Here is a 14,962-nt window from a genome sequence, read left to right as displayed (position 1 = left end):
CAACTCTGAGCGCACACTGCGGGTGATTTATTAGCCACACAGGTGAGTTCTGTCGAAACATCCAAGGCTTAAAACGCATACAGCTCAGGGCTCACCTTGTCCTGCGCCGCGTCCCACATCCCGAGGTAATGTTTTCAAGCCATGCGTGAGCCAGAAGAGACTGCCTCCTCTCCTCTTCAAGTTCAAAAACAGACAGAAAAAAAGGAGTAACTGTGAATTCAAGCTTTCAGATTACACTGATAAAATGTCTCTTTTATATGCAAAAGTATTGTAGGAGAAAGCATATAAAAAGGGGATCTTTATTGACACGATTAAATTGAGCTGAGTAACCCAAACTGCGTTGCGAACTCTCTTCCAACTCTTGTGGTTAATATGATTGCTGTTTTTATCTGCCTCAGTGACCAGTTTGGCATATGCACATTCACGCTACACAGTGACAAACAAAAGTTTGTTTATTCAGTGCGGTCCATTTGCCAGAAGGTAACTTAAGACAAGTAATTATAAACAGGCCAAACAAGTTGTGCATGTCAAGATGTGCTAAACATATGAGTACTAATTACCAATCTCTCTTTATAGGAGTAGAGTTTGATGGATCTATGTTGTCACTGAGTACTTATTAAATTACATATGTATGGGAGCATACACCCTCCTCTGCTGGAGCTAGAGTTAAAGGACAGACTGATGACTCTAATCTGCAGTATTACACCATGCACAGCCTGGAGCTCGTACACTGATTATAAATGCAAAAATCATTTGTGGACAATTATAATGTTTGCTTGAACTTTAATTTCTTTGAGGCTTTATGTAGGACCTAATATCACTTTGCTATTAAAAGTTCTGAACCAAGGACTGATCAAATAAACACCCTGACTACTGCTCCAGGGATGACAATGTTCCTCTGTCGGCACACCACTTTGGACCAGACTGAAATATCTCCTGCATTATTTTATGGATATCCATGAAATTTCGTACAGACATTCACGGTTCCCAGATAATTTATCCTAATGACTGGTGATCCCTTCATCTATCGCAGGGATCTGAAACCTGCGGCTCCGGAGCCACATGCGGCTCTTTAGCTCCTCTCCAGTGGCTCCCTGTGGATTTTTAAAAATGGAAATGAATAACTGTTTTTTTGTTTATATTTTCATTTTTATTTGTCATTGTTGTAGGTCTATGGTACGACGATACGACGGAGTATTAGGGCCACATTGAGGAAAAGAAATAAATCTGAGATTTTGAGAATAAAGTCATAATATTACGAGAATAAAGTCAGAAGTTTAAGAGAAAAAAAGTCGTAGTATTATGAGAATAAAGATATAATATTATAAAGTAGTAATTTTACGTGTTATTTTCCTTTTTTTCCTCGTAAAGTTATGATTTTATTCTCGTAATATTACGACTTTTTTTCTCGTAAAGTTATGAATTTATTCTCGTAATATTATGAAATTTTTTCTTGTAAAGTTATGACTTTATTTTCACAATATTACGACTTTTTTTCTCGTAAAGTTTTGACTTTATTCTTGTAATATTATGACATTTTTTCTTGTAAAGTTATGACTTTATTCTCGTAATGTTACGACTTTTTTTCTCGTAATATTATGTCTTTATTCTGTAAATCTCAGATGTTTTTTCCCTCAATATGGCCCTAATACTCCGTAGTACATTTGCACTTTGGCCCTCACTGTATTAGACTTATATACTATATACTTAGACTATAAACTGTGTTACCTTCATCACAATGATCAAATGTTTTGAGGCTCCAGACAGATTATTATTTTTTTTTTGTTGCCTAAAATGTTTCTTTTGATAGTAAAGGTTGCTGACCCTTGACCTAGCGCCACCATGAAGTTCACATTTATGGTTTAGAGTGTAATGTCCTGACTCAGATTGTAGTAATTTTGGTGATTCCTTCAGTTTACCTGCAGTACAGCACCATCCTCAGGTCAAAACTACTCACACTCCAGTTAGCCTCAGCTGCACTTTGTGTTTAGTGCTAATTAGCAAATGTTAGCATGTTAACAAGCTTAAAAGTGCTTTGTACAACAGTCTTTTCAGAGCATCAATATAATATTAAACAACTATTTGCTTTGTAAAGATATAGAGGAGTAATATCTACCTGTGCAGAGAATGAAGTCGCTCTCCCTCTGTTTGTTGTAATCAGTTTCTCCGTGCTTTGTTGACATAGCTAGCTAGCTAGCTAGGTAGTGGCTAGAAGGGAACCAGGAAACTGGGGAAACTCTCGCGAGATTGTTAAAGGTTATACGTTGAGCTCTCGCGAGAATTGTGGTAGATCTCGGATTAGATTTTGCATTTGCGGGATCCCTTCTATGTTTCAATTTTTTATTGGCACAAAAGGTATAGTTAGTACAACATTACAACTATTAAGGGACTGGTATTTGAAATGATTAAGACAGAGTGGTACACATGGAAGGTTTGGCAACTTAAACATGGCACAGTAAAAAATTAAAAACAAATAAATAAATGAAATACAAAATATAAATATATAAAATATATATAAATGTAAAATATATATATATAAAATATATAAATATAAAATACATGAAAAACAAATAAACAAATAAATAAATAAATGATAGATAGAGAGAGAGAGAGAGAAAGAGAGAGAGAGAGAGAAAGATAGATGGATAAAAGAATAATAATACAAATAATAATAATAATAATAAAACTAAAAATAATAATACATTATATATATATAAATATATATATATATATATATATATATATATATATATATAGTATATATTATAATAATACAGACACCGAAACAAGCAAACAATTAAAAAAGACGAGTTAGTGGTTGCTGACACTCAGGCCGTCATGTTGGACTATTGAAATCTGTAGACAGGCACAAGGATCTTATACGGGGGGCTGTGTGGCAGACAGGCAGCAAAAGCCTCGCTCAACACAGATAGGTACAAGACGCATCCTTACTGTGGCACCCTATTATGGGGAAGCCGATCAACATTATTGATCAATGGTCTCCAATGAGAGTAAAATCTATCGGAAGGACTTCTCAATGTAAATTCAATTTTCTCCAATTTTGAGAGAGACAGAATATCGAGTAGATTTTAATGAATGATTTAAATGAAGGTGGCAGGTTGGATTTCCATAGAAGTCAAATTTTCCTATCAAAAAAGTGGATGTGATAACGTTAGTTTGGATAGCTGGTTGTTGTAGTGATACCATCTGGAGGTCTACCAAAGATAGCTACTCGAGGGGATGGGGGGGGGGTTTGTGGGCTTCCTTCTAGACGAGTCGCCGGCTCATCCGTCGCCATGTTGAGAGCCGTGCAGAGACAATAGAAATGCTCCCAATCTCGCATTTAGCAACTTTAACTCAAGGTCAACACGGTGAACATTATACCTGCTAAACAGGATGTTAGCATTGTCATTGTGTGCATGTTAGCATTTAGCTCAAATATGGTACAGCCTTACAGCGCATATTTTATTTGTTGCTATAAAATTGTACAATGTCACATATTAGTGGCAGCAGAATATGTTTGCTGATCAAACCAGAAACATAAAAGTAGTTTAATATAAAGCAGAAAAAATAATGCTTTGTCCTGGAAAGATATTGAATGACCACAAACACGTGTGATATTTTTTTTCATCATTGATTTGATTATGAGACTAGAAATAGTTTTTTAGTACATTATCATACCAGAAAATCTCATGACATTACTCAATTGCCAGATGAAATTGCAAATTCATGAAGTCCACGGCGTCTGAGGCAGAAGAGAGTGCAGGACTTGGATTCCAACATCAAGGGAGAGTCTCCTGGAGGTTAGGAGTGCTGGCTTGTGTTAGACCTTAAGGTCACCATTCCTTCAACTAATGCCCCTGGCATCACCTTCCTCCTTGACATCAAACACCCTGGCTACATTCCTAGACCATGTACCAATAAGCACTAATAATGCAGAAAAATGAAAACCAAAACAGATGGGCTCCAATAGTGGTGGGGATTACTGAGCCCTATCCAGGGCTCTATCTGCACCCCTGGGCACTGAGAGGTGAATCCCACAACCATCTTTTTCTCAGCGCAGGAACAGAGGTAGGAGGTGAAAAAAACAGTTGCAGCAATATGTTTACATGTCCCAGAAAGGTCTACGGAGAGGTCATTGGTTCTCAGACATGAGGAATGAACCTGAACCTTTGAATTGTGGCTTTCTTGTATTTTTATTAATTTCAAGATTTTTTATATACTATACAAATGTCTGTATTGCATCACTGGTATTTCAGTAAAATTGTTTCCTACTGTGGGATCAATAAAGTAAACCACTGTTACTACATCTGTGTTGGACCTGTAGCATGCAAACAACGCCTCATACCATGGCAGCAGTGTTTTGTGCTGCTGACTGACACAATAAAGCAATACACTGCTGTGAGGACATGTTTGGATGTTTGGCTGGGACCCCTCTCTATGGTCGAAAACCGCAGCATAGTCTGTCATTTGATTATGCACAAGCCCTCAAGGCTCAAAAGAATATGTGTCAGACGTTGGTTAAAAGTCTCTCTTAACAATTAACCACACGCCATGGAAAATGCCCAACGAAAACACCCAAAGAGCTCCCCCCTGCTCCCGCTGTGAACTCCTGTGAACTCTGGGAAATCATGAGAAGAAATCTAGACTGTACTGAACCCACAAACGTCTGAGTGTCTTTGGCCCGGCAAAGCAACAATTAATTGGGCTTGGTTTGTCAGAAAAAAATTTAATATTGGTCTGTTGTAAATGTGATGTTGAGAAATGGAGTGGGAATGTCAATTACAAGTACAGTAAATTCAAAACAATGGGCATTTCAAAATAAAAAGCTTTGCATGGTTTGACTGAGTTCCTCCCTGATTGATTTAGTGTCATGAAGTGATGGTTGGACTTGCAGCCTTGTTGCTTACTCTCCTGCTACTGTTTTAGTTCATGCTGTGTCTTTATGCGGCTGGTGAGAATCTCGCATTGAATTACCCCGAATAACAAATCCGGCTCCGTATGTTTTTCATGGGCAGGGCAGTTAAAGAGAGAAAATGAATCACAAACCTCCAATTGTGTCTCAGGTGGAAAATTTCAGGATTTTGGTTATCTAATGAAAATATTGTCACTAGACTCATTTCCTATGTGGTGCCAGAACGGCAGAAGAGTAAATGTGTGAACAGTTTACTGAAGGCCGACTCTTAACTCGCCGTGAGTTTGTGTGTGTGTGTCTTCGGCTCGGGTTTCAGCGCGACTGTTTTCATATCGAGGCCACGCTTACCTCGACCTCCGAGTGTCGTCTTTGGCTGATTCACGGCCAAGTGCCCAGAGAACAAGCAGCGACATTACATTCACTCATTGGCTTTTACTGTTTTGCAAATTGGCTTGAACTGAAGAAAGTGGAGACAGCTAGGAGGAAGGGCACAAGGGCGTAGAGTGTGGAGGTATAAATGATGAATAAAATGCATCCTGGGAAAATCGTATTTTAGTTTTTACTTCCATTAATACTGTGAACCCAGAGCCTGGGTGGAGCAGAGTAGAAGCCTGGATGTTTTGGAAAAAATGAGATACTGTCTGAATTATGAAATTGAAGGAACAGTTCAACATTTTGGAAAATGATTCACTTTGTTTCAGAGAGTTAGATGAATGAATATGGATACCAATCTCATGCCTGTGCGGTAAATATGAAGCAACCACAAGCAGCCGGTTATCTTAGCTTAGCATAAAGACTTGAAACAGTCTTTCAGGGGAAACAGTTAGCCTGGCTCTGACCAAAGGTAACAAAATGTATTTTATATTGTAGAACAAAACGTTAAAATCTCTTAAAGCTGGGCATACACTGTACAATTTAAGAAATGTTGTTGTGTAATTCCTGCTCCTACTGTACGAGAAGATCGTTTGTAAAGCCAAATCTCATGATTTACGCCCTTATGTGCTCTATTTTTTTATATAGTTTTTTTTACTGTTTACTTACTGACTTTATCTTTATTGTTTACTTGCTTATTTATTAGATCTTGTTTTGTTTTTTACTGATGCCTTTTGTTGTTTGCACTGTCCCCCTTTGCTGCTGTAATCCTGCACATTTCCCCGCTGTGGTACTAATAAAAGATTATCTTATCTTATCTTATATTTATTGTACATTGTTATCTTGATAGCTACGCTCTGATTACTGTAAAAAAAAAGAAGAAGAAAAAAGGCACTGACGTTGAGGAATTGGCTCATGGCTCTGCTTCAACTGTGTGAAAAATGTCAGAAATTCATCCGACTGAACTCTGGGAGGAGTTAATCGGTCCTCGGTCTGCACGGAAAATGACGCCTGACGAAGCTGACATTTGGTCTGACTCTAAAATGAGTTGTGCGGCTCGAAATTCGGGCTAGAAACAGATTAAAATCATTGAGTGTATATCCAACTTAACCACAGACCTTATTTCCTGTATCTAAACAAAAACCCAATTAAAAAAACCCATTGACTTCCAAACAAGGGAACCGGAAGTGCTAAAATGCTCACTCATTTCCGTGTTTTAGGACTCATTCCTGCAGCACTCTATAAGCTTTAAGGTTTATTGTGTTTTTATCCTGGACAATTCATTGTGTGTCAGAACTGGATGACTATACAGTCTTGTAATTATCTATATTATTGTGAAAATAAAAACTATAACTTTAACAATTACAGGATCGTATAGTTTTGAACAGAAATAAGAACAAAGATATTTTAGAGAAAAACATCATGTGGGAGAATTTATGGTTTTTGAGGGTTCACTCTCACATTTCCACTACAATGTCAGCGGCGGGACTTTCTGTCCTCGTCTACACCCAAACACCTCTCTGTAAGCTCACCTGGCCTGCCCTGAAAAGGGAGAGGTTCGAACCAATTGTACCGTCTATCCCGTGCAAACACAATGTGTGCGTAGCAGCCCCATCCGTGTTTACTGTAAATGGAAGCCTTTGTCATGTCTGTTTACTCGGTCTTTCACTCTTTAATCCACATATATGATAGAGACCTGGCGCAAACCCGTTCATTGTCCTCATAAGTCTTATAGTTACACACATATGCACACACACACACATAGACAGACAGTCTCCTGTTCAACATACTGTTCTTACATCTAATACATAGCAACCTCAGGTAATAATGATAAGAAACAATAACATGTCACTTGGATTTGATTAATTTTGTTGTGTCATTTGCATACTCAAACTAATCTCATCCAATCAGGTTCGAGACTAAGATAATCTCACCGCGCAGTGCTTCCGGTTATACTCGTCCACTGGTGTGACAAGTGAAGATATATAGCAGTGTAACCTTGCCAACAAGTCCAACACCTGGCTGTCAGATTGAAGACTTGATAGTGGTGATATATATATATATACACACCACACTGCGCTCATGCTTTAAACTCACAGATTTGACAATTTCATGTGTTCCTCCTGCTCAGGCACAGCAGTCAAGATGATTAAACCCTGTCATGAGCGTGACAATAGGAGTATATTGAGTCATAGTAACACAGAACTTCATAAATGCACTGTTTATCTGCGTGGGTACGTGAGGCTGTGGGTGGAAGCTTGCCTGGCCACATTGAGGAGCTGTCAGAGAGATGAAGGAGCACCCAGATGGTACTTCCAAGAAGCCGCCCAACAAGCCCTGAGGTTATAGGTGGGGTTCGCACTCCAGTCGTGCAGCTGTATTGGTATGTCACCTGAACTTTTTTCCGACCTCACCCTCACTACATGTTCATGTTTCTGCCTCGAAGTACTCATGCTCTGACTGACAAGTCATACATTGGAATGGTTACAAGCTTTGCGTATTAGTCAAAACATTATTAGTATTATAACAGAATGTGCAGAACGTTAATGGCTCGTGACGCTGTTCTTTGGCACAAGTAAAGGCTATTAATCAATGTTAACATGCTGTTGTTTAGTAGGTATTTCTACATCCGAGTTTAGCGTTAGCATGCTGACATTTGCATATTAGAGTATCACCAATCTCGGAACCCACAGACTATCATTCTGACGAAGGATAAGCCTCTGGGGGCAAGTGGCTATATTTCTATGGTTCCGGTGTAGCCAGCAGATATCTGGGCCAAGACTTCATTTTCTGTGCGCCAGACTAGAGTTGGAGTTGAGAAACAATGTGTATAACCGGAATATTTCACAAGTAGGCAGTTGACAAGCTAATTTTAAACCAATAAAAAGCTGAATCATCATCAGACGATGTCTGGTGGGTTCCAAGTTCAGCCTCTTTTGCTCACCACATGGACTGTTTACCTGCATTCAACCAAAGCCTGCTCAAACATGATTAGTCAATACTACTCTAAGACTACAAACAGAAACCAGAACGCTTACGATGACAAAATCTCGTCCCGTTGCCTACAGTTTTTACATGTGAATGCAGAATCTGTTTGTAGAGATTACAGTAGCACTAAACACATGGTACAGCTGATGGGAATGTCGTGAGTTCGCCCGTCGTTAAACTAAAATATTGGTGCAACATGAAGTCAGGGAATCATTAGGATTCATCCTCTGGGGACCATGAAGAATGTCTGTAACAAATTTCATGGCAATCCACCCAATAGTTATAGCGTACTGACCGACAGGATGACATTAGCCGTGTTTCCATTCAACTGTCAAGCTAATTTTGAGCAAACTTTTGACATGTCGCAAAAAAAACAACCAAACGAATTAGCCGTGTTTCCATCAACTGGTTTGGAGAGAACAAACTTGGCTACAGCGTAGTTTGGTCGGAAGTTGGTTGATTGCATGGCTGTAATCCGCCAGTAAAAAGAGAAGAAGAAGAAGAAGAAGAAGTAGAGGTTACGAACCGGAAACAAAACAAGCCGGCTTGGCCGTCTCACCATGGAGACCAGAGAAAAATGGAGAGAGGTCTTCAGGAATTTGTTTCAACTGGGCAAGTTTGAATTGTTCTTTTATGTCAGCTAGTATTGGTCATGTTTCATGCTGTACGGAGACGAAGACAAGCATTCGCACGTTATGAGAATATCCGAGAAGACGGCGACAGCAGAAACAGCTGATCACTCGTGAGTTAAATGTTCGATACCTCATACTTTAATCGGCAAAGGCAAAAAGGGTGGCCCACGTGAGCGTAAGAAAAGGAAGTTTTCTCGAATTTTGCCGTTTCCATACAGCTTTTCCAATGCAATACTTATCCCTTATCCCTAGAGCCACGCTGCTAGCATGGCTAATGAACCCTGATGTAATGAGTTGAGAACACATGTAAGCAGGTGACATTTGGGACTTTGAAATGTTATCACGTGAATGATCACTGAACGGCATTTATTTAATGTTATCAGGAGAAAGACATTGTTTATTCATCAAACCAGTCAACTTTGGTCAATTAGCAACTTTAACATTTTTTGAGAATGCACATATGACAATGACAACAAAAGGTTTATGGTCTGTACGAAATAAATAGCAACATTGCTCATTTACAGCTTGGCTGAAGAAAAAACAAAACAAAAGGGTTAATCTTCATATTAAAAAAGCATACAGATGAGCTGTGATACTCATGAACTCGCTAATTGCTCAACAAAAAAAAAAAATGCTCTCCTTTTTAAATAAAGCTTTTTCATGTTTAATATGCACCTTCAAGAGCCTGTTATAGTTAAATAAATATAATGCTTTCCATTTTTGTAACATGCACATCCAATTTGCCTGGGGAAAGTATTTACACTTCACTGATCCTACTTGTCCAACAAATTCTCCACCTTTTTTTCCTCTCTCCTCTTCTAAACAATTCTTTCTCACCACTCATACATACACAAATGTACAGTCACTCTTGCAGACATGCTGCGCCTATTTACTATTAACACAATATCTAAACCTATTGAAAGTGATCAAAATGCTAACGGTGAACATGGAAATCCATGTAGTGTAAAGAAGAAACAGTCCAAACACCACATCTTAACCAGGAGGGGGAGGGCTTACAAAAAGTTTTAGTTTACAATTGATCATGCACTGTATAAACTCACTGTGTCATTTGGTTTGAGAGTCAGTGGCTTCAATATCTACTTGTTTTCTTTAAGTGAACAAAGAAAAGAGTCTGTGACAGATAAGCAATCCTACCGAATAATCTCTAACAATATTTAAGTCTTTTTCCCCCAGGAATCGTCGCTGTCCTACAACAAGTGGTTTTACTATCTTTGAGTAAGCTTCAGCACATAACCAGGAGCCGCTGCGAGGTTTCTTCCGTCCGTGGTTGGTGTAGAAACTCCTGGCCGTCGCGCTTTAGGGTTGAGATGGGCAGTTTATTCTGATGTGTTTTCCACTCTTCTCTTTCATGACGCAAAGTAAGAGTTCTGCATGGAGTAGAGGCGGTCGATGGGGTTCCCCACGCGGGCCTGCATGGAGTTGACGTCCGACGACGCCATGAAGCAGTCGCTGAGGCTGGTTAAAGACGTGTCGCTGTCTATGTCATGGAATGCGGAGTCATTACCTGCGGACAGAATGGAAGATAGCCGTCAGGGTTCGGTGGCGGAGGCGTCATTCAAAAAGAAACACCCCACTCTGAAATCAATGTAATCTCGTATCTGAGATTTATGGCAGCGTTGGGAAATTATAATTACTAATAGTCACTTTGAGGAATGGCTGTTGTGTGTCATCACAATTGGGAAGGGCTGTTTGGTTCGATATCAAAGCTCACTTTTTGCTGCCCTCGCCGGGACAATTGCGGTCTATGAGGGAGCATGTAAACAAGGGGCATCCTCCTAAAAGATCTGGTTAATAGCAACTGCTTCCGCCTTTCATAAAACCTCAACATGTTATTTCTCTGGAGGGAATAGTTAACTTTATTACACTCTGGATCTTAATGATAGTGTTGCACAAAATGGGGACAGTGTTTTGAGACATATCTTTTAATGCCTTGCCAATATTGTTCTTTTCCCCAAACCAAAGGAGTGATGAGACTGGGGATTTGGGCTCTTACTACCGAGATGAACTAAATGGAGGCAAATTATAAGGAAGTTATGAACTTCAGGAAACGGTCCCTGTGGGGCTTGTTGAGGACATCACTCAGAAATGTGTTATTCCAGTTACATCCTGTGGACTAACACTTGATTGACTCCTCCTTTGCATTTTAATTCTTTCCCCCGTATCACACAGAAATCAGAGACTTGTTGTTATCCCATTGTGATTCATTAGCTCGCACATCCCCTCAATCATCGTCTGGATTGCACTTTATCTCAAGCTGTCCACGCTGACCACATGTTTTTACCACCATTGGAAAACATCATCAGTAACGGGGCATGTCTCAGAAGCGGAGGCGGAGAGTTTAAAACCATATTAAACAGATTTGAAAATGAACTTCAAAACCCAACGGCTTACGAGCGTGCTCGTGTTATCTCGTGTGGGAGGAGAAACCGCTCGTACGTCTCTGTGAGCGGCTTAAATCAGGGGAGCTGCGGCCTGAACACATGTCCCACACTGGGGAGCTACGAGGTTGATCAAGGGACAGGCATGTGTGTGTTTTTTAGAGCAGGAGTGGGTGTTTTTTTTTGGTAAAAAAGGGGGGTTGGTGGGAGTTGGTGGATGCTCACCATATGGGTTCATGTGGTCCCCGGGCATCTGTGGGGGGGTGAGCCCCTGTTGGAACGGGTCTGTGCTGTAACCGTTCTGATCCATGGCGACCAGCTGCTGCTGCGGCGGAACCAGCGGTGTGAAGGAGTTCATCATCCCCTCCATCCGATTGGACATCACCTCTGCGGGGCAAAGAGAGCAGATGGATAAAACCATTAGAGAAAATGTAAGATGAGTCTGCAGAATGTAAATGCAGCCACACACACACAGATAGGCGGAAGGGTGGAGCTGAACAGGGGAAAACCCATGATGAGCGTTAACAAGCGTTCTTCCAGGTACATTCCCATTCATACCTGCTAATTTTAGATCTTCCAACTAAATCTGAGTTTCTGTTTTGCATTTGTCTGTAACAGCAAAACACGTGATACAAAATAAAGGGAGACTGCTGCTGGTGAGAAAGCCACAATAACCTCCAAGTACCTGGATTGCTTGCCTGCGTCTGTTAGCATTTCCATGGAAACCTACAGTAGTCTGTACTGCGGCTTCTCCCACAATCCCCTTCACAAACACTGCTCTTGGTTAACTGACTCATGAGAGGGACACAAAACTCTTGTGGCTTCATCACTGGAGCCCCGCACCCCCCTCCTCGCTGCACTTTCCTTTACAGTGGCTTTGCAAAATGACGTCTACCATTCATTTCATTTGGCTTCCAGAGAGATTTTCTGACTTGCTTTTCATGGGAAGTGTTCATGTTCGTAATTTGTTAATGAGGGTAATTATTGAATTTGTGAACTATTTTCTCACAACACATCTGATTACGCTGCAACAGAACGCAGAGAAGAGAAGAAGCTCCTAGTTTCTGATTCAGCATTCTCCGTGTTATTGCTGTTTATTACACGGCTTTGTTAAATACTGGATTCTGATTGGTCAGTCACGTCGTTCTACGGTTTGTTATTTCTTTATAACAGACCATTGCTATGGGCGCAGTTCTGATGTCGGACTCTGGTGGACCGTTTTGTGTCAAATTATTGATTTCTTAAGTAAGTAGCCGTGTAATAAGCGGGATAATGTACAGCCAGCGGGTCATTGTTATAAAATAAACCCCTTCAGGGCGATGAGAGATCCCTCCGCTTCGCAAGCGGCATCGCAACAATGACCGGCTCACTGTATATTATCCCTTACTAAAAACGTACTGCTTTAAATAATTACTTGTGTCTGATATGATTTTTTTCTCCAAAAGAAGTTCAATTATCTGGAAAAAAATTACTTAAACGACTTCTACTATTTCTCCTACATTGAAAAACACAGAATCTATGAATACTGTATGTTTCCACATCGCACTTGTGTAAGTTGCATACTGCGCCATGATTGGCTTCCACTTGTGATGTCACAAAATGTTGCTCGTACGTACACATATTGAACTCAGATTTAAGGTGAGCCCAGAGAAACTGTCCCTTTCTAGTGTCTGCACATACATCATTCTGCACAGTGAAGTTCATACAACCAAGTGATGTAACAATAAGCAAAGAAAGTGAATGTAAAATGTAGAAAATGTGAATACATAGCTACTAAAAACGTTTCCCAGAGAAAGAGCTTTGAGACAATGAGCCTCCGGGGTAAGTACAGTATCGTACCTTGGCCAAGTCTCTGAGAGTTCTGTTGTTCTTGTTGTTGCTGCTGTCTTCTTGCCAACTTCTTCATCTGAAACGGAGGAGTCAGAGTTGTGAGGAACCCCCAAAACTAACATGCGCTCTTTAATTTAAAAAGGATGCTCCCCTCGCTGTTCACCCTCGAATGAACCGCACAGAATCCGTATCGGAGTGCACTTCATTGTCAAGTATCAAAGGTTTCAACAAGATAATAATCAGAAAAAGAGGAGGGCGTAGACATTTAATGCAAGAGTGAGCGAGATTTGCAACTCCTTGGGCTTTTTTTTTTTTTAAAACATTTGTGAAAGGAATGCAGTGATAAGTTTAACACACATAGTTGTGGTGATTTATTGGCTGGACTCTTAAGATGGAACAAGGCTGTTGTATGTAATCTAATTCATCCCCGTGTTAGCGGCTCTCACCTTAGCTCTCTGGTTCTGAAACCACACCTGCACCACCCGGACGCTGAGTCCCGTCTCTGCAGCCAGCGTCTCCCTCACCTGGAAACATCGACACAAACGATTTTCCAACATCCCACGAGAAAACAAAAACACTTCACAGCACACTGGAATACTTTGCCTCCTTCAACATATCTTCCACATTTCCCGATAGGCACTTTGATTCGCTTTGATTTCAGTTGAATGAATGCAGCGGTCTGTTTGGACCTCTCGGTTATTATTGCCTCTTCAAAGCCTTGGACCGGTTGCAGCGGCTGTTTTTAGGGCCCGGGCTACGGAGGCAGCTCTGCTATCTCAGTATGACATTTTGGTGCAGGCGGTCTGCGTTACACCAGCCTGCCTCGGTTAACACAGAACAGAGTGCTGCTCGCCACTTCAAAGTGAAGCTCTGAGGTGGGGGAGAGTTTTTTTAATTTGAGAATTTTATTTGTGAAACTACTGTAGGGCTCGTGGTCGGCATCTAAACCTCCCGAATGCAGAGCGGGGACAATGAAAAACACAGATTATTTAAGCTTTATCTTACCTTTCTGCAGGGTTTTGAGGACACCTCGAAGGAGGCCTTGAAGGCCCGTCTCTGCTGAGTGGTCAGGATGGTTCGCGGTCTTTTGGGCCTCCTGGGATCCTTCCCATCATCCCCCTTCCCTTGGCTTCCTATGCCTTTCTCCGGCTTGATGTCCAACTCCTCATCGTCACTTTTCTCTGCAGAAAGAGAGCCATTTTTCCTGTATCATCAACACGAGCTTGAACCGACTACACCCTTCTACTCAGTGACAGTTTGCTGATAAATATATTTTCGTTCTTCCCTATTCCGGGAGATTCACACACCGCAAGTGCATAATCAAAGGAGACACATGTGTTTCTGATACTTTCTTATCAATTTATTACAAAAGGAAAAGGCCACATGTACGATCAGGCTTACAGAAGTCTACAGCGCTTGCTCTCCGAACACAGCGAAATATGCACATTTGTCACTGAGTTGGACGCCGCGTCACACAGAATTTATTGCTCTCAGCTTTGTCTGATTTACACTAAATCAATCTCTGATAAGAACGCTACATCAAGTGCAACATGAAAAAGGCAACAGGAGTACATGTGGGGAAATGCATCTCCCGTGACACAGCAAGAAAATCCTTTTTGCTCTGTTTCAGACCTTAAAATAATGACAACTTTCTTATGGATTGCTAGATTTTTACTGTCAGCAGCAGGATATTACAGTTTTGGGTTGTAAAATCGGTGTCATCTTTATGCTCCTTTCCTACAACGTGCCATTAAAACAAAATAATAACTTGGTTTTATTATATTTTGGTTATTAAGGAAATGCCTTTATTTTACATTAAAGTGCGC

At 40.6% G+C, this 14,962-nt stretch overlaps 1 protein-coding gene across 5 annotated transcripts in view; it reads right to left on the bottom strand.

The window, feature by feature from the left end:
• Window positions 1-9,276: 9,276 nt before the first annotated feature.
• The window catches only part of lmx1bb (LIM homeobox transcription factor 1, beta b), a 64,458-nt gene continuing 58,772 nt past the window's right edge, over window positions 9,277-14,962 (bottom strand). For all 5 annotated transcript variants that reach the window (XM_037778051.1, XM_037778052.1, XM_037778049.1 and 2 more), the window contains 5 exons: window positions 14,142-14,317; window positions 13,583-13,660; window positions 13,146-13,212; window positions 11,532-11,693; window positions 9,277-10,432 (listed from right to left, as the gene is read on the bottom strand). In XM_037778051.1, coding sequence (XP_037633979.1) covers window positions 10,275-10,432; window positions 11,532-11,693; window positions 13,146-13,212; window positions 13,583-13,660; window positions 14,142-14,317 — 641 coding nt within the window. In that variant the 3' untranslated portion in view covers window positions 9,277-10,274. The remainder of the gene's footprint in view (window positions 10,433-11,531; window positions 11,694-13,145; window positions 13,213-13,582; window positions 13,661-14,141; window positions 14,318-14,962) is intronic.

This window comes from Sebastes umbrosus, chromosome 8 (assembly GCF_015220745.1).
Source record: "Sebastes umbrosus isolate fSebUmb1 chromosome 8, fSebUmb1.pri, whole genome shotgun sequence".
Lineage (NCBI taxonomy): Eukaryota > Metazoa > Chordata > Actinopteri > Perciformes > Sebastidae > Sebastes > Sebastes umbrosus.
Note: the sequence above shows the minus strand (reverse complement) of the source record. Positions and strands in the feature narration are given on the sequence as shown.